This window comes from Vespa crabro, chromosome 1, assembly GCF_910589235.1.
Source record: "Vespa crabro chromosome 1, iyVesCrab1.2, whole genome shotgun sequence".
NCBI lineage: Eukaryota > Metazoa > Arthropoda > Insecta > Hymenoptera > Vespidae > Vespa > Vespa crabro.
Genome location: NC_060955.1, coordinates 14,615,947 through 14,635,088, shown reverse-complemented (window position 1 = coordinate 14,635,088; position 19,142 = coordinate 14,615,947). Strand labels below are relative to the sequence as shown.

The window sequence follows — 19,142 nt, the reverse complement described above, 5'->3', positions numbered from 1 at the left end:
TTACTTTTTACAACAATTTACGAACTACAGTATACCATTCCAATAAAATAATCTCTTATCTTAGTATTGACAAAAAATAAAAGAGATATGAAAAGAAAAATTACGAACATTAAATCCTTTTCAAAAGAACATCATAATAACATGATCTTAAAATTAATAGAGGTATTAACTATAAAAATAATTAAATGTGAAACATTAATTTGTAACAATATTGACAATGACAAATAACTATTTATGTCGTTTTTATTTCTTATTGATTTTAATGTTACATTTAAAACGTATATGAATAAATAAGTATCAAATTAATAAGAAATATAATGAATATTAATTTATTTAAAAAATGATATTATAAGATTTGACATTGACCTAATGTAAGTATAGTAATACTAGCAACAGTTAAAAGCAGGCACAAATACCTACCTGTCACTGGTATTCTAAACAATCTAGCGCACATTTTTAATGAGGAGGTATATAAAAGTATAGTGTCCAAATCTTCTCCTGGTGTACTTTCATAAACAAATGGTCGGATACGTACTTCATGACCAATACTTTGTATCATAGAACAAGCAGTAGTTAATCTAGCTGCCTATTGAAGTTAAAGAATAATATAAATATTAAAATATTAATAAGCGAAAATTTATATTATTCACACAAAAGTGAAAATTATTTTTCGAAATCTTTTAATTTTTGTATTACCTGGATAAATGGAACTATCGATATCAATATCCATAATACTACATTTATTATACTAATGCATGTGACTGAATTATTTTCTGTTTCATCATCATTGTATTGCAACAGCCAAATAGTTCCAGCAGTTGCCCATGATAGATTTATAACCGTATAAATGGAAACAGCAGGTCCCAAATCATTGTTAAAATATTTCAACAATTTTTTAAATTCACTTATTTCCTACATTTCATAAATATTTTTTATATTAAACAAAACAATTTTTTTTACTATAAAATTTACATACCTTCATCCAATCTATTGGAGGTAGTGTATGTTGAAGTAACTTTCCTCTAAGAAAATAAAGATGTGCAATTAAAAGCTGACCTTGCAGACAATAACTTGTTATGATTGTTCCTTGCACCATGTCATGCCATAGTGTGCATATAATTAAAAGTATTTTTAAAAGAATCTTAACTTGATATGGACTATAGAAAAATATTTTATATAATAAATTTATTTTCCCATATAAATTATGCATTAGATATGTATTAATAAAAGTACCTATGTTCCAGCCATTGAAAAAAAATAACTCCTTGTGCCATCATTATGTTTACTGTAATTAATGCTATTATCATCCATACTACACTTAAAGCTATGAAAAACCACAATATTCGTACGAGTCTTTTTTGATTTCCTCTATGAATTGGATTAGAAGATAAGAGAAACGCCCGTTCCATTAGATTTTGTAATTGCTCGTGTTCTTTAATACGAAATAGATATACAGTGTATAAGTATGCAATTAAATGAAGTAAACTAGGAATTATATGACTGAATATAACATTTCCAAAGCAAACTGATTCATGCATAGGTTCTTTACTAACATTTGGTACAATTTGTAATTCCAGTGGTAATAGTTTATAACAAAATCCTCTATCTCTCCTATAAACGATTAAGAATGCAGATTAGTTATTAATTTAAGAATAAAAAAATATTAGCGTATCATTTACCTGAAGCATGCCATATATTGTAAAATATATCCGATGCACATAAATACAGCGACTTGAAAAGTATGAAAATTAGCTAAAATACAATAACGTGAAAAGTGATCAATTTCATCACTGCTTGTTGGCCTTAATCCCATAACACCTAATAATCTTAGATAAGGCCTTAATATCTTATGCTTACAATAATGTAAAACCGCTGATGTACTCAAGTGTTCATAATTTGGCATTTCTGCAATTTCTCCTACCTATTATTTACATATAATCTTTATAAAATCTAATATTTTATTAAGAACAAATAAAATATTAAGTTACTTATTAGACAAATCAAAAAATATATCTCACTTCAGTACTATGTATCTGCAATTCTGATAAAATAGAAGGTGTAGATGTATGTATTGTTTCTTCATGATTTTGATGAGGCAAGTCTTTTCCATTTTTTGATTCATTATTGGAATCTGTCTAAAATATAAAAACACAAAATAATTTCAATTTCTTATTAACTATAATAAAATAGTAATAAAAGAGATACATAAATTATTAAAAAATTGTAATTTATTGGAAGTACAAGTAATATGTAATAATGAAAAATAATTAAAGCATAGAATTATAAAAAATTATTGATCTTACCTTATCGACAATATATATTTTTTTCATAGCCATGAATTTTAGAAGTTAATACATACAAAATTAAGTATACTTTTAATAAATAAGAGAGAGTATCTCTTTAATTCAGGATATGTAAATCAAAACAAATAGTGTGAAGAGGATCAATTTTGTGTTTACATTACATCAAAACAAGTATTTTTTGTGTATATAAGATGTAATATAACAGTAGTTAATATACTACAATACCTTTATAACATTTTTATACATATTTAATGAATTTTTAGTAAGTTCATTTTTGTTTAAATTAATATTGCAATAAAAATATTCTTTACTTACATTTATGAGCTCTTTAATGTATTAAATAAAATTACAAAAAATTATTTATAATATAAATTATTATAGAACTTACCATTACCATTTTTCTTGATCAAGATGTACAAAGCTTTTGAACTTGGAAAGAAAACATTTGTATAAATAGGTTCACCCTAACATGAATTTAATTATATCACTATTTTGAGATGACTCTTCACCTTTCATGAGAGATATCTACATAAATCACGTTTAAACAAATTATTTTACTTGTGGTATCATGAATTCTTTCTAGTGTAGAAAATGATCACTGTACCAGGGAAACAATGAATAAAAAACTATTTTATTTTTATTTAAGCTAATTATACATAAATCAATGTTAATGTTTTATTTTGTGAATATTTCCAGCTGGTCGTAGAAGATCCTTATATTCTTTTCTGAGTTTTTTTACTGTTTGTTTTGAATTCGTATCTCGTTTTCTCTACAAAATATAATAAACATAAATTCAATTGTTATTTTATATTTATATTTTATAGTAAAGTAATAATAATAGTAATTAAACACACTTTTCCAATAATAAATGTCATTTTTCTACTACCACGTGATCCAGATACATTTAAATTATGCATTTGTTCGTTTTGTAATCTTTTTCCTAAAGTGAATCTGAAAAACATATTTACATATAACAAAATACGTTCAATGATTTAAATATATATTACTTACTTATTTCGTTTACTCGCAACAGGTTTTGCTTCTTTAAATTCTACATCTTCCTTAATTTCATAAAGATTTGGTTGATTATTTAGTATTTTCATATTGTTATTTGACTTTTCATTGTTTTCTTCTTCTTTTTGTCGATTTCTTTTTATTAATCGATATTGCTTCCGTATATCTTTCACCCATGTTTTTTCATCATCTGAACTATCTTCGTGTATGAAGCTCTCATCTGAACTAGAATTTCTATCTATAGGTAGAATGAAATACATTATGTTAATTATGAGATTATAAGCAATGTCATCATTGAGATTATAAACAATTTTGACTAACAATTATTACTGTATAATATAATTATTAATATATTTTACCTTCATTTTCAATGTTATACAAATAATCTTCGCTTTTCAATTGCTCTTGCTGTTCTACTGTAGCTTTCATTTTTTTTGTTTTGCTTTTCTCAAGTTGTGAGATAACAGGATTTAATAATGCATATTCTTCAGAATTTTTATCAACTTGAAAATCTGGATTATTAAATAATGCTTTGAAACGTTCATCTTTTAAAATATTAGATGTAATTCTCTTCTTCTTTTTAAAATTTTTATTCATTTCATTCTCCATTAATTTTAAAGCCAGCTCTTTGTTGACACTAGGCAATTGTTGAACCTACAAAAATTTAGGTAAAATAAATTGTATTTCATAAAACATAATAATAATTTTTAGATAAGATAAATATACATACTTGTATTCTACTACCACATGTCTCTAGTATCTTTTGACGTATCTTCTTTTTCTTATATTCTTCAAATTCGAACGGTTTTATTACATTTCTAGCTTTTCTGTACAAACGGATATCTATAAAGTAACCATGCATATAGGCTCGAAGTAAATTAGTGCCTTTTAAATGAGAAAGCCCTAATTCATCTAATTCTTTTTCAGTAATAAACTTATAATCATCATAAATAATATCATAATTTAATTCTTCTAATTCTTCTGTAAGATTGTCTAGAAAACTACACCAATAAGGTGCTGGCCCAAGACTAGGAATATAGTATGTTTGAATTTTAGTATTTTCATTTGCTATTAAAACCATTCCACTATTTGGTATGACACATAAATCATTAAAATAGTTTTCCGCTTCTATGGATGTATATAATTTTCCCTAAAAAAATATTATTTTATGAAATAAAGCAAATAAGAACATTACATTGAACATATTATTGTCAAAACATTACATACATTTTCTTTTTCCCATATCTTTATAATAGAACTATCCATAGAATAAATAACATCTATCTTTTCATGGAATTCAATATTTTTAATAGGTAAACCATATCCATGATCTTTGGATAAAAATGGCTTAGATGACCTAACATCATATAATAAGACTTTTCCATTAGATGTACCTACACCTAAGGTTAAGCCACCTTGAAATTTCAGAGCAGTAATGGAAGGAACTGCATTCAATCTATAAAATAATACAACTTTAATTTAATCTATATTTTTAATAATATAACGTTTTAGTAATGTTTTCTTATTATTTTAATTATAAATTATAACAATTATATTTTACCTATCATTCTGAAATACATAATGCAATGCACAATCCAATACACCCACTCTATTTTTTGTTCGTGGATCCCATGCTTCTATTTTTCCATCCTGTGTACCAACTACAAGTAAGTGATGCAATGGATTTATTTCACACTTATTTAATGCAGATGCCTCCGATTCAAACGATTGTAAAAATTGTCCTCTTTCTAAATTTATTCTGTAGATTTCATTACTAAAACACAAGTAAACAATTTTTCAATTTCTTATATTGTTTTTGAAATAGTTTTTTAGAAAAAAAAAAGAAAAAAATAATTAAACATAGTATATATTTAAAACCAACCTAACACCTACAACAAAAAGATCACAAGATGGATAATGGTACTTTAAATCTCTACCAAATCGAGGTATTCTGAGTCTATGATATTTGCCATGAGCAGCATGAAATTCAATGTTCCTATCACATTGTAAAAATACAATCTAAAAAATAAGAAATTGTGTATAAATAATCCATTTGAAAAAGCTTCTTATTTATTCCTTGTCATCTTATGTTATTTATATACTTACCTTGCTATAATCATTTGATAGTACTTCAAACGTGATTACCTCAGAGTCAAAACATCTTTCAAACTTTAATGATAAATTGTTAACATCAAAGCACTTGACACGTGGCTTATAAATTCCAGTTGCTAAAATATACTGTCCATCCTTTGAAAGCTTAATGGATGTACTAACTTCAGGCATATCAAAGTCTTGTATAAGTTCTATACGACGTCTTATGTCTATAAAAATATTGGTAAGACTAATGTATAATACATATATGCATAGATAAAAATATAATATTTACATATTCTATAATATTTGAATATATATTATAAAGCCCAACAGAAAATTTATCACTTACCAACATTTTTCTTTATTAGATTTCGTTTTTTTCTCTCGGACAACCACTGTAATTAACAGAAAGATATAAAATATATTCTCGTAGTACAAACGTTTAGATATAATTTCAATAATGATTTTGATGAATAGGAGATTAGCCTTACCTCGGGTAGAGATTTGCCCACACTCAAGTTATAAATTTTCACATTATTCGGACAAGAAGCTTGCATCTTGCCTATAATTTATTAATGAATTACAATAATTTATTTATATTTTAAAATATTCTAGTCTACAATACATTTGTTTGTAATATTTCGTATGTATGGGGCACATGTATAAAAATGTATATACCATTTTAGTATTATCTAGTTGCCAGGGTTGCCACATGCTGCAAATCCTTTTCTTGAGATACATATATATAGATGTATATGTTCGAAACTATATATTTTTAAATTATTTGATTTATTTTGTTTCAACCAATCACGTGGAAGAATCTAAAAGTTGATCATTTTCGATGAATTTAATCAATCGTATCAATTGGTGCCATTTTTTTTTTTATAAATTAAAAATTTTTTCTATTAAAGCTTTTTAAATGAAATTTGAATTTTTTTATTTGGCATTATCTAACAAAATATTAATAATATTCTTCAACATATCTGCATAGTTGTATACTCATATGCAAGAGTTTTATATTTAGATTATTTACCACACAGATCATACTAAAAACCATATAATCTATATATAATTTTGTTTAACTAGGGAATTGAACTAAAAAATGATGATACATTCGCATTTATAAGGTAATTATGCGATTTCGTCCTAAACAATACTCCTATCGGATGAACGCCATAGGGGTGTTTCGAAATGAATTGAAAGTTGGTCAACCTGATCGTCGATTCGTCGTCATCGGTCAACGGTACTGGTAAAGTGAAGGAGGAGGGGGTGGTGTACGTTCCGGAGAGAAGGGTAAGTGAGAGGGAAGACGGGGGTAAGTGCGAGCGGCGTTGAGCAGATATCGGTAGTCGTGAGACGAGTCGGTCGGTTGACGGATCGTGTCTCTTGTGTCGATAGTGTGAACGGTTTGCTCGTCCCTTTTTCCTTCTGTGTTCAAAAATGAGCTGGCAGGATTACGTTGATAAGCAGCTGCTCGCATCGAGGTGCGTTACCAAAGCTGCTATCGCTGGACATGATGGCAACCTGTGGGCAAAGTCCGAAGGCTTCGAAGTGAGTAACAGAGACATAAAGAAACGGGGTGGGGGGGGGAGAGGTACGTAGGTAGATAGGTAGAAAAGAGAGATCTGCGAAATGCTGAATCTACGTGTTTCTTCGTATGAACAGCTTAACGATAAAGAAAAGAGAGACTAAAATTATGCATTTTGAGTGAAAACAAGAAGAGAGAACACATTCATGCGAAATGTAATCGATCGAAAGGGAGAATAAAGTTTCCTTTTTTCAAGATAAAATTCTTTTCGTCAAAAAAAAGTATAAAACGCAAGAATTTTTACCTCATACTTTTCGCTTGGCGTGTACGTGAAAAATATAATTTGTCGATTTTTTTTTTCTTTCTTTTTCGTTTCTCAGAAATTGCTATTATCTTCGAGGCAACATATTTTTTCGGGTAAGATTGATTCGAGTCTGTATCGCAGTGCATTGTTCCTAGATAGCTCATTTGTACATGGGTGTGCGCGCGCGCGCACTCTCCTTGCTCGCCGGCCGGGCTCTCGTGGCAGCCGTGCGACCGGCGGACATGTTTTTCGAGACGACGCACGGTCGAAATACTTGACGAAAGAGAAGGATGACGAGAACAAGGCGAAGAACGCCAAGAGGCGTTACAGCGTGAACAGATGTTCGATCGTTTTAATGTTGAGATCGTTTCGCCTTGAATCGTACACCGGATGGATTTTTCAAAAATGATAATATTTCTTTCGAAAAATTGCAAACCATGATCAATCGCTGGTGTTGGTAGGCCATACAGAAATATTTCTTCTTTCATCCGATTCGTCAGTGAAAGAGGGTGTGGCGGACCGCCACTAGGAACAGAAAACTTTTGAACGTTAGAACCATCGCAACGGTTTTGCCTATGCTTAAAATATGGCCACTTCTCTTATGCGCACATCGTTGTTCCTTTTTTTACTTATTTTCATAGTTTTTTTAAGCTATTATTTTTAAAAAAAATTTGATGCGCACTTGATTATAAGAATGTTCAAATTGTAGCATTTAATGGATATTGTTTTAATTTTAATACTAAGACTATTTATGCCAAAATATCCATCAAACAAGAATACGAGGATAAATGTATGGAAGATTTATCGACGATAATTCTAATAGTTTGACCCAGAACAGAATAGTCTAAATTCTATTTATTAGTTTTAAGGACTTTTAGAATTAGTTTAAGTATTTTTAGGATCATAAATTCAGTCCGAAAGAGCTTTTACCAGAAATAACCCTTTATAAACTTTTGTTTGTTTATGAATTTTCTTTGACATTAATCGTAGAATTATATTAAATAGGACACATACATGCATATAAGTAATGAGTGGTTTTGACTCTTATTCGTGAAAAGAAGGTATTCGTTCTCTCGATTATTCGATGACGGTCCACTCGAGCAAAATCTCTGAATGATCGGAGCGCCCTCCACGCTCTGTTCCAAAAGCTTTCGCATATCCTGTCGGTAAATGAATATCGAGGTGAAGGCAAAAAGGTCCAGGAACGTATGAATATTGCGAGAGGAATATATATACTGGGCGTTCTCATGATTGATATCACATAAAAATTCATTTATTTCTTGCTAAAATCTTTTTATGCAAGTTTTTATTAGTATCTCCATACAATCAGTTTCATTTTAGTATATTCTTTTTAATTTTGTTTCCTTGTTATTATAACTGTTAGACATATGGACTTTCGTTTAATTTTAATTATAATAAATTCAATGTAAAAAATTTTATGCGATAATTTTCATATACATATTATATATATAATTTGTCCATAAAAATTTATTGCAAGTCGTTTTCTTGTTATTTTATAATCTTTCATCATGTAGTTTGGAAGACACTTAGCTTTTTATTTTATTTTGTCTCATTAAATATTTGTCGTATATTATATCATTTTTTCTCTCTTTTTTATTGTAACTATTTGCCGAATATTATTTTTCAGTTTTTGTTGCAGCGGTGGATTCTGAGGCATTCGTAATGGTTAGACAACATTGATAACGTGCATGTTTTTGTTCATAGTGCGATAGGTCTGTGATATGACAACGATGAGCGACCGTTTAATACTTGAGCAGTTGAGACAACAGGTTTGTGAATAGTAAGCTATCGAGCTATCACAGAAACACTATTCACAGATATTGTGGCGAGTATCAGAGGAACCGGTTCTATTCTCTCTATTCGTAACCAATCCACTATTACTACTACCATTACTATACATCGCAACGCGACATAAAATCTTCGGTAAATGCTTTATTAACTTTTGTCATTATTCCAGTCTCAAAAGCATTAATTGCCGATATTACATAATTTTCGAATTTAATCTCAGATAGTTAACTTTATAAATTATTTTATAAACATTAAAGTATAGCTGAATATACAACTGTTTTTGCATAGTTTTTTTGAGGGGAAGTCTTGAAAACGAAAAAATTTTTCAGATATAGATGTTAGATGATTTACTTTACATATGTACACATTTTATTTTTAGGTTAAGTTTATCGACGTTTGTTATAAGTATGAGTTGGATTTGGGTTTAGTTTGTTATGATTTTGTTTGTTAATACAAGGTTCATGTAAAATATAAAAAATACTGCTAAATTAAGATTATTTTATATGTAATGAGTACAAACGTAATTTAGACGATAGATAGAAACATTAAATTAATTCTTTCTCAGCAGTAAATAAGAGAAAGTCGGATGAAGAAGATATATTTGGCCGAAAGAAAAATAAACATTTGTTTCAATCGTACAATTAGCTTATGTAAAACATTCCAAAGAAGAATGTTCTAAATTCATGCATATTTGAAAGATAATAATTGTTTAAAATTTTTACTAAGACGTTTAAAATTTTAATGTGATCAAAATAAAGCATTTATACGAGATATATATGCATGTAATTTTTGTGTATTCTAAAGTCAAGCTTTATAATATAACAAGAAAATTTATTTCATTAAAAACAGAAAAGTTGTTTTGTTTTTTGAATGTGTATAACACTTTCAAGTAGGTATTTCATAGTACGATGGAAGGTTCAGTTGGTGAAACTTTGTAATAAAGGTCGCCAACAGTTGCTTTACGATCACACTTTCAGGTTACAAATGTCAAAATGGCGATACTGGTCGAGCAGCAACCTCTCAGTGCTGTATTTAAAATTGCTATTTTGTGGGTACCTCAGTGAGATCATCGATTATTTTGCATTTATTATAACAAAATTTAAATAATAATTAAAATGATAGCTATAGGGTTGATACGCTACATATATTGAGTTGATACATAATTATCTGTTCAAAAATTTGAATGAATCATTTTTTCTTCATAAAGATACATCGAACATAAAATTATGATCATATTACAAAATTAATAGTTTTAATGATATTTAATGATAAATAGGTAATTAAATAGTTCAGATAAAATAACGAAATACTGATATAAAATTTAAGAATTAATTTATGTGCCAATAATTATGTATTAATCCAAAATACATGGGCGTGTAGGATAGCATATTTTAAATCCTAAAAGATTATTTGTTGTGACAACAATAAGAAAGTGTAATTTTATATTCTAATCTCATTTTTAACATCTTTTCATAAATATTATACAGTATTAGGTCGCTTAGTACGATTTTTTTTTTTTTTATAAAAAAACATCTTTTTTACTGATCTTATATATTTGTGAAAATTTTGTTTTTCTGCAATATTTTGTGAATCGGTGGCGCGTACAGTATGAAGCAAAAAGAATTGATGACAAAATGCTGTATGAATCATAGTCTTCAGGACCGTAATTAGAATCATGGGATCTATGTTGCTTCCATATAATGATATTTATTGGCATTTTTCTATCTTTCATCTATATATTTTTATGTAGATATCGAAATAAATATCTAAATATTGAAAATTTAAATATTTATTATTTTCTTATAATTTCGTATAAAACTTATGTAAATGGTCATATTTCGATGGATTTTATCGATATAAATATTGGGTTGGCAACTAAGTGATTGCGAATTTTGTCGTTTTCTTCTTATTTGAAATCCAGCAATCACTTAGTTGCCAACCCAATATATTAGATATGTGTGCGTGATCTTCAGTGGGTAACAATTGAATCTGATCATAGCATAGACGTAAGAGATATAGTGTGATAATTTTGTACTTGTTAATTTCTTTACAATTTTTTTCTCGTTCAGTAATTATATATGTATGTAAGATCATTGCAAAAAGGTTTTTTTTAGTTAAAGTTTTTTTTAGTTAAACAGTCGTCTCTAAATTGATTCTTTTCCTAGCATGTTCATGGAAAATTTGATTTAATGTCTTTCAGGTGAGCAAAGAGGAGCTTGCGAAGTTGGTACAAGGCTTCGCGGAACAAGATATTCTAACGTCGTCGGGGGTTACCTTAGCCGGCAATAGGTACATATACTTGTCGGGTACGGATCGTGTGATAAGGGCAAAACTCGGAAAAGTTGGCGTCCACTGCATGAAGACGACGCAAGCCGTAGTCGTTTCCCTTTACGAGGACCCAATACAACCACAGCAAGCCGCGTCTGTCGTTGAAAAACTCGGCGACTACCTCGTGTCCTGCGGCTATTAGGTCAGTAAAGAAGTCTTTTTACGCTTTTTCGAATCAAGCGAGTTCGTGTCTCGTTGCGTGGTGGAAACGAATTGGAAACGAAAGACTGTTGCGCACTGTCAACCAGTTGCCGGTGATTGCTGGATTTAGGAAAAAATATGAAGACATACATACTTGGTTGCAGTGACCACGAAAGCACGGACGACTTGTTTGGTCGTTGAGTTTGGTTATCTGGTTTCTGGTCTTTCGTCGATTAAGTTGCCGACGACTGATCGACAGTACGTAATGGGCTCAACCTATATGAAAAGCCGACTTTTATTTTCATTGCGATTAAATTTTCTATTATCATTAACTATATTTTAATCCTACTGTATTATTAATTCAGCGTCTCATATACACGTTCCTATACGTGCATAATGATATTTATAATAGGAAAAAGTGTTAAAATTGAATAAATGCACGCAGAACGTCCTGCCTTAGCGAAGTTTAACGGAGTTGTGTTGGAATGAAATTGTGACATAAAATAAGAAAAGAGATTATCATAAAGCATAGGTGATAAACTGACGGCCCGAGCCCCTGCTTGCATGCTCCAGTGAAATGAAAGAAAACGATCCCCAATATTTGACATCGCTGTGCCTCGTGAGCTGCTTGACTTTTGTTTTTAAGCATGGAGTGATGGTAGTTAAGTGAATAGTTAAATAGTGCGAAAACGGATTGATTAATGGTGAAGTCATGTGGCCCGCGGCGGAGAAGTTGCCCACCTATGCGGTTGGACATTATTAGACGCTTATTAACATATACATGGAAGGGAGTTCGATAGCCTATTGCAAGGTCATTCAAGTTCATGAGAGGGATCGCGTTAAATATGTATCGTATAAAACTATATGATCTTATGATTCGCATCGAATAATTTCATCGATTTAGAAGTGAATTTAACGTTTAAAAAGACAAAAATAGTAGGCGATTATCTCGATTCTAATGGTTATATGAAAAATAATGAAACGTAATTTGATAAATATCATAATACGTTCGTAAATGATTCCCACGGATTGAGAATTAAACGGCGTTTTTCTTCGTTTTTGCTTTCCGTAATTTTTCCCCGTTCATTTCCCACTTACTGTACCTCTTCGCGTCAGTTACGCTCTTATCGTTATCGTCTTGTCACTTGACGAACACCGCGGCCAATGCCTCTCCCTTCTTTTTTCCCTCTACCTCTCTCTCTTTTTCATTCCTTTGCTCTCTCTCTTGTTCGCATCGAAACGCGCAGTTGCTGGCTCCGCCATTGTTTCTCTCTATCGAGACTGTTTTTCATTGCGAACACTGCTGTCGTATCGTTACTGTTTGTGACCGCGCGAAGGATACAGAGAAGAATAAAAATATAATGGATGTAGGAATGATGGTAGTCTTTCGGTTAGCAGTCAATTTATGTAAAAATTTCATAGCTATACCTTTTTTTATTATTATATTATTATAATGTATACGTTATGATTTATATAAATGCTTATCTCTGTTTATATAGATACCACTTTTTATCATATTTTTATAAACTATATTATGATGTAATATAAATTTCATCGATTCATTTCTTATCCTGACTATCGTCATTTCCTCTCGATCCGTTATGAGATACTCCGCGAAATTGTTTGATCCATGTTTTATTTTCTTTAAAAGCATTTTTTTGTTGATTCAATTATTGTTTTCAAGATATGTGATTTTTTCAAATTGGAAGTCGATTTTCGTTTTTAATGACCACGGTGCATAAGCGTAAGCTGTAGCAGGAGTGAGTCACGGTCTTAACTTTCCTTGACTGCTTTTAGCTCGATATTAGCTCGCTGCGATGACTAATCACGAATATACTTGTGCATTCGCTTTTATGGAGATACAATACATATGTGTGTGCACAACCTTCGCACTCTTCGGAGAAATGATAAATATTTTGTTCTTCGAAGCGAGATTCCCACATCGCCTTTTGTCTCCTTTTTTCACTTTATCGCATTCTCTTTTAATGTGCATGATTTATTTTGTGGAAGAAATAACAGAGTGCTGTGAAAAAATCGACAACTCGAAATATATGTATGCATGTTCATACATATGTATATTTTAATTACTCAAATCTCACTCAAGTCGTGTTCTATTCCTAGGTATGAGATTATAGTAAAGCGACGAGGAAAAAGGAAAATTGTGAGGTTAGTAGAACAGTGCTGTGCATGTTTATATTCAAATGGAGAATAATGAGCAACAGAATACTATAGCGAGCTATTTTTTTAAATGTTTCTTAAGATGTCGAAACTTCACAAACTCATGCTTGCAGAAAATATTGTAATTAAATATTATGTCCTTGCTTCAGATCATTTAAGAAACAGAGTCAGAAAATAGTCTATCTTATGAATAAAAAGACAGCCACTTATATTTAAAATTAAGACAATATCCTGACAAATTTAAGCAATATTTTAAAATATTTAATTATCTAGTCGCAATATCTAATCGATTGGATTTTGGAAGTGGTATGTTTAAAAATTATACTTCAATAAACCAATTTTGTTCAGAACTCTGTTAGTATTGAAGAACACTTAATTATTACCAATAAGTAAATTTAAATTAAAAAATAATTACTCACTATTTTATAAAAAAAGCCTATAGTTTAACAGCTAATTTTACTTTGTATATTAAGATTTTAATATTGAATATGTTAATACATAACTTGGATGAGGTACTGACTAATGGTAAGCATAAAAAATAATGGTCATTATATTTGAGTCTGATTCATGTTCTACAGGATATTGAAAAGTATCCATTAGATGATTGCTGAGGCCAGCTGAATACCTTCGATCTCGTTTATTTCCACTAACAGAATCAAATGTTTTTGATTCTAGCTGTACTTCTACTATAGTTGCCTTTCTCGCAACTTTCTTCGCCGCTTCATTAATAAACACTCTCATTAGAAAACATTGGTTTGATTTTACAGTGCTGCTCACCTCGCCGCTATCTTTGCTTCTCACCGCTTTACTATATTCATAGCCTGAGAGACTCTTAATAAGAAACGCAAGGATGACTCTTTTTATATAAATAGAAGAATTCGATACCATAACCAAGTGTAACGAGTCGAGAGATTCGATGATACATAGTAGACAGAAGTTCTAGTTCTAGCTTTTTTCATAATATAGCGAACTTCGCGATTCGGTATTTATGTCATTAACTTCCTTTATCGATTGTAACATAGAAATAATTACTATTATATCTCATTTTTTATTTGGAATAAAAAATGAATTTTAATAAAGTACCTACTGTTGTCTTTATAATAAAAATTATCAACGTTCAGTATTATCCCACCGTCGCAACGAGCATTTAGCTATATTACTTTTATTATCTTCATACGAGTCGTACATATGTACATATTTTTTCCAGCTCTTGATCGGTGTAAACCTTTTGCCGATCATCATCGTAGTTGTAATCGTTGATGGTGAACGTATTTGTTGATTTTTTGTTTCAGTAACCTCTGGGACCCAACACAAAATATCTAATATTAATAACAAACAATACAATTGATTATTTTAAATGAACAGCGAATGGAATGCGCCATGCCGCACGAGCCGTGCCGCAACTGCCGCAAGCCTGCCGCGCGATGCACGACGAAGAAGTAACAGCAGCAACAACTACTACCATACTGCAGTCATCGTTCTCTCCACTTCGACTTAACTTGACACCGAGAAAGGAAGGCGCGCGCGCGTCCACATAACCGATCTACGCCTCTACTATACGACTTACTTCCCCTCGAGACGCCTATGTATGCATCATTGAGATACAGTTGCATATAAGACAGTCGCGGACCTGCGTACAGATGGACGGACGAATGGACAAACAAACGAACGAACGAACTGACGAACAGATAGATAGATAGATAGTTAGATAGACACAGACTCGTAACGCGTACACACACGTATGATACTTCATTGCAGATGCTGCATACATATATGTACACAAATTGGTCTACGAATGCTCATCGAAAAACAGAAGAAAAAAAAACACGTGCCAATACTCGATAGAGCGTGTTATTTACGGAGAGTAAAAACAATTTTGTAGATACATTGACATGCACGTACGATTATAATACGATAGTCATATTTCACACAGATATACATTACATTCGTACGAAAGGAGATACACTTTGAATGTACAGACAGACACGCGCATATATACGTTAAGAAAATAAAGATTATATAAAATGATGATATAGATTGACATGTGTATAAATTGCGTATGCGCGCGCGCTATTTGAAAATGATCTACAGATGCGGGCTTCGGGAAAAGTGCGTATAGCTTTCGTTTATACGAAACAGGGACATCGATTATAATCGTGCTATAGCCCTGTCTTCTGAAATGTTGTTACATATCGTCAGGCTCGTGATCAAAAAGAACGCTATAATGATGATGATAATGATAATGACAACGATGGTGATGGTGGTCGTGATTGTGATGGTGATGGTGTGATAAATTAAATTGTGTATGTGCGTGCGTGTATGCGTGTATGCGTGTAAGGCACGAGACGCATCCGTAATACTCGGTCACTTTCAAGATTTCATTCTTATTTGTGTCTAAAGGAATAAAAAATTTTTTAGGAACATTTTGGAGGCTTTTTAATCTGTTGTTCGTATGGAGAATCTCGTGCTTTTTTGGAATAGAAAAAGAACCGACGCGTTTTTGTAAAACGAGGAGAATTGAATTTGCGTTCGTCACGAGCCACGTGCGTACTTGTTTTTATTATCTATATTAAATATGATAGGTCATTTACCACGATCTTTTTTTCTTCCTCTGTCTAATTTTCTCTCTATAGCGTTCAAAGTTTCTCTTTTTTGTATTAATAAATAGTAACGCATTTTTGCATTTTTACTCGCTTTCTTCGATACAATTGTCTAATTAATAAACAACAAATTCAAAGAAATAATGTTAACTTATCGTTCCTGATCGAAGAAATCGAGCGAGGATGTTTTTATGATTAGCGTGAAAATGAAAGACTCGGAGTATTTAGATCGAGAAATGGCAGCAGTAGAGAGAAAAAGATGGCAAAAAAGAGGATGGCGATTAGTTGGAGATTCTAAATCGGGTTTCGATACGGTATAAGTTCTTTTGTATACGCTCGGAAGACGAAACGATCGAGTGGACTAACCAACTTATCGACGAACAGACAATAGACAAACAGACATACGGTAAACTGAGACGAATGATGGCAAACATAAACAAGAACGGAAGGAAAACAAATCTTATCCTTTCTAATCACTTTTGTGCGCGGCGCTTCGTTGATAGAGGGACGAACACGCGCATGAATTTAAATATAAGAAATAATGATAATAAATAATAATAAACTATTGTGTTAGGTTTACAGTCCTTTTCTTTCGTAGGATCCGAAAGGTTGGGAGAATGAGAAAGAAAGATGTGCGAGTGTGTGAACGAATGAGAGAGAGGGGGGAGAACGAATATAGTACAATGGGAAAATTTTGAGAATAAAGTTAGAGAGAGAGGATGGAAGGGAGAGGGGGGAGAGAAAAAGGGAGAGTGTAAGAGCGACTGAATCAGAATGAAATGAAAAATTTGAGAAGCGAAATGAATAAATATGTGTGTATTTTTTGTGGGGAAGGAAATTGTAAAGAAGACCTAATGGAATGACAATGATGACGATATATAAAAACCGAGGATCGAGAGCGTATGGTAGTTCGAGGTGGACGATGATATTTGTTTTTTTTTGCTGGTCATAATGATTGTGATAAAGAGAATAATGATGGTGATAATAACACGATGATAATGCGGGCGAGCATGCATGCGGCAGCGAGTGAAACGGCACGAATTGATTGCAATCTTGGTCGCGTCCCCCAAGAATCGATATGATCCTTTTAGCTATTTACTGTCTTTATTATTGCTACGTGTAAAAGAAATAAAACGACGAAGGATGTGTCATAATATAAAGGGGATTTTTAACAATGTTCGTGTGAAAAAAGAAAAATACAAAGAGAAAGAAGGTGATATTATATACGGGGTGAGAGTCGTAAGCTGATATAGGCACTGACACACATCAACACTGACACAACCGACACACATATACATACACAATGCGTGACGCACGTATTGACTACGGGCGTATAAACATCACGCGTGTATTGATAAATGCAAAAGAAGGGGGGTAAACGGTTGGAAAAAGTATTTACGTTCGTGATAGAAGTCTCATTTTCATTCCCTTTCCAACATGGCAGAAGATGCTATGTTCTCCATCAAAATTTATTTTAGGAGTGAGAAGTAATACGATTTATGAAAAAAATTATGAAGATGGAAGAAAGAATGATCAATCGTTGTAATATAAACAAAAAACATATTTGCGTAGATACTAATTGAAATTTCTACATTGTTCGTTTTACGGGAAGTTTCATACTCTCTTAATGACGAAGAATTTATTCTTGGCGATCCATTTTATCAAACCAGGATAAGTATATTATTGAACTTTTGAAGGCAATCGAGACGTTCTATTGAGTACGACAATGTTGTTCCATTCGTTTCTCGTTTTCACAATTTTCTTCGTCTATAGGAAGATCCGGTGATAGAGGTATTCGAGGCCAACGCATTACGAATGTAAGAGAGATGTAAAGAGAGATGGAGACGAAAAGAGACGTTGATACATTCCCGACGTTTACCTTTTTTCTTCATCCAAAACTTTTGATATGTGTTCTCGAAGTGCAAACACGCGAATGAAGATGGGATACGTACACGTAGATATTCGTATACGCACATTCACGCAAACAAACGCATCCGTACACGAGATACTGCTACTGAATTATTACTACTACTATTACTACTACTACCGCTACTATTATTACTATAATTGGTTGCTTGTCTGATTCGTCTGACGCCAAGCAGCGGCCCAAACTACTATGTAACGATTTTTATTGATAACAAAAGAAGAAATAAAACATTGAAATAATAATTGTAATAAAAGGCAACAAAAACGTATCCCAATGCGTATGTACGTGATTAAGGCGAAGGAAAGAAGAAAAAAGAGATTGTATCTATCGGTCTCCAATCTTTTTAAGATTATTCTCGAATATTTTCCTTAGTTTCTTTTTTTATTCAATTTTTTTTGACGACAATCTATACATTCATGGATAATGCTTTTTTCTTTCCAAACTTATTCAAATCAAGATCGCAAGTGATTTATGGTTGAGAAATGGTGCCATTGGAGAAAAGAAGAAACATGAAAAGAGATTCTGCTTTTTGTTTCATATTTTAACATTAAATAATATTCATACATATAGCATGTAATACCTAATTCTCTTGCCTTTGGAGGGTTATGGAATGCTGAAAAAATGGAGGAAAAGTGGGAATGAACAACGATAAGACAACGATGATGACGAACGGCAACGACCAATGATCACGTTCACATCTTATAATTAGCTGTAACTTACACGCACGTACACAAAATAACGAGCGGATTATATCATTCACAAAATTTTAAGGCAAGGAAATTTCGTATTTTATCTGAGCGCGAATATCAACAACTATTTTTTATATAAGAAGTTTTATTATTGCGTCAAGGAAAGAGTTGCTTTCTCTTGCATTTATGAACAATTATTCTATATACATTTTTTGCTTTTTGCTATA

At 31.4% G+C, this 19,142-nt stretch overlaps 3 protein-coding genes and 1 long non-coding RNA gene across 13 annotated transcripts; 1 reads left to right on the top strand and 3 right to left on the bottom strand.

The window, feature by feature from the left end:
• Positions 1-313: 313 nt before the first annotated feature.
• Positions 314-2,831, bottom strand: LOC124427312. Of its 5 annotated transcripts, XM_046970088.1 has the most exons (9): positions 2,692-2,831; positions 2,304-2,528; positions 2,019-2,135; positions 1,858-1,921; positions 1,680-1,752; positions 1,234-1,611; positions 977-1,157; positions 697-912; positions 314-586 (listed from the first exon to the last, which is right to left on the bottom strand). In XM_046970088.1, exons 2-9 carry the CDS (start codon positions 2,334-2,336, stop codon positions 347-349), a joined length of 1,302 nt encoding a protein of 433 aa, XP_046826044.1. In that variant the 5' UTR covers positions 2,337-2,528; positions 2,692-2,831; the 3' UTR covers positions 314-346. The 5 variants fall into 5 exon arrangements, with proteins under 5 accessions (XP_046826044.1, XP_046826025.1, XP_046826053.1 ...); XM_046970069.1 differs by having other exon boundaries at positions 1,680-1,921; XM_046970097.1 differs by having other exon boundaries at positions 977-1,022; positions 1,680-1,921.
• An 87-nt stretch (positions 2,832-2,918) lies between these two features.
• On the bottom strand, positions 2,919-6,115 carry LOC124427306 (nucleolar protein 10). The gene is made up of 11 exons (XM_046970054.1): positions 5,903-6,115; positions 5,761-5,806; positions 5,424-5,638; positions 5,200-5,336; positions 4,879-5,091; positions 4,545-4,773; positions 4,048-4,467; positions 3,677-3,971; positions 3,315-3,555; positions 3,158-3,254; positions 2,919-3,072 (listed from the first exon to the last, which is right to left on the bottom strand). Exons 1-11 carry the CDS (start codon positions 5,966-5,968, stop codon positions 2,971-2,973), a joined length of 2,061 nt encoding a protein of 686 aa, XP_046826010.1. The 5' UTR covers positions 5,969-6,115; the 3' UTR covers positions 2,919-2,970.
• A 597-nt stretch (positions 6,116-6,712) lies between these two features.
• LOC124431129 (profilin) lies at positions 6,713-18,494 on the top strand. 6 transcript variants are annotated; one of them, XM_046978911.1, is made up of 4 exons: positions 6,713-6,962; positions 11,253-11,522; positions 13,643-13,682; positions 15,065-18,494. In XM_046978911.1, the coding sequence occupies exons 1-2, from the start codon at positions 6,852-6,854 to the stop codon at positions 11,520-11,522; spliced, it is 381 nt and encodes a 126-aa protein (XP_046834867.1). In that variant the 5' UTR covers positions 6,713-6,851; the 3' UTR covers positions 13,643-13,682; positions 15,065-18,494. The 6 variants fall into 6 exon arrangements, with proteins under 6 accessions (XP_046834867.1, XP_046834959.1, XP_046834702.1 ...); XM_046979003.1 differs by having other exon boundaries at positions 13,643-13,687; XM_046978746.1 differs by having other exon boundaries at positions 13,643-13,687; positions 14,992-18,494.
• LOC124431353 lies at positions 13,758-14,985 on the bottom strand. The gene is made up of 2 exons (XR_006943979.1): positions 14,787-14,985; positions 13,758-14,701 (listed from the first exon to the last, which is right to left on the bottom strand). It is a non-coding gene; the product is annotated as an uncharacterized LOC124431353 (long non-coding RNA).
• Positions 18,495-19,142: the final 648 nt, after the last annotated feature.

Excerpts from the sequence above, each read along its gene's own strand:
- LOC124427312 (XM_046970069.1), bottom strand. The coding sequence starts at position 2,336 with ATGGCTATGAAAAAAATATATATTGTCGATAAG. Across the intron at positions 1,612-1,679 it reads CAATATATGGCATGCTTCAG|GAGAGATAGAGGATTTTGTT; the intron begins GTAAATGATACG and ends AATCGTTTATAG. Across the intron at positions 587-696 it reads CGATAGTTCCATTTATCCAG|GCAGCTAGATTAACTACTGC; the intron begins GTAATACAAAAA and ends TAACTTCAATAG.
- LOC124427306 (XM_046970054.1), bottom strand. The coding sequence starts at position 5,968 with ATGCAAGCTTCTTGTCCGAATAATGTGAAAATTTATAACTTGAGTGTG. Across the intron at positions 4,774-4,878 it reads TATGTATTTCAGAATGATAG|ATTGAATGCAGTTCCTTCCA; the intron begins GTAAAATATAAT and ends ATTATTTTATAG. Across the intron at positions 3,972-4,047 it reads CATGTGGTAGTAGAATACAA|GTTCAACAATTGCCTAGTGT; the intron begins GTATGTATATTT and ends AAATTTTTGTAG.
- LOC124431129 (XM_046978828.1), top strand. The coding sequence starts at position 6,852 with ATGAGCTGGCAGGATTACGTTGATAAGCAGCTGCTCGCATCGAGGTGC. Across the intron at positions 6,963-11,252 it reads CAAAGTCCGAAGGCTTCGAA|GTGAGCAAAGAGGAGCTTGC; the intron begins GTGAGTAACAGA and ends AATGTCTTTCAG.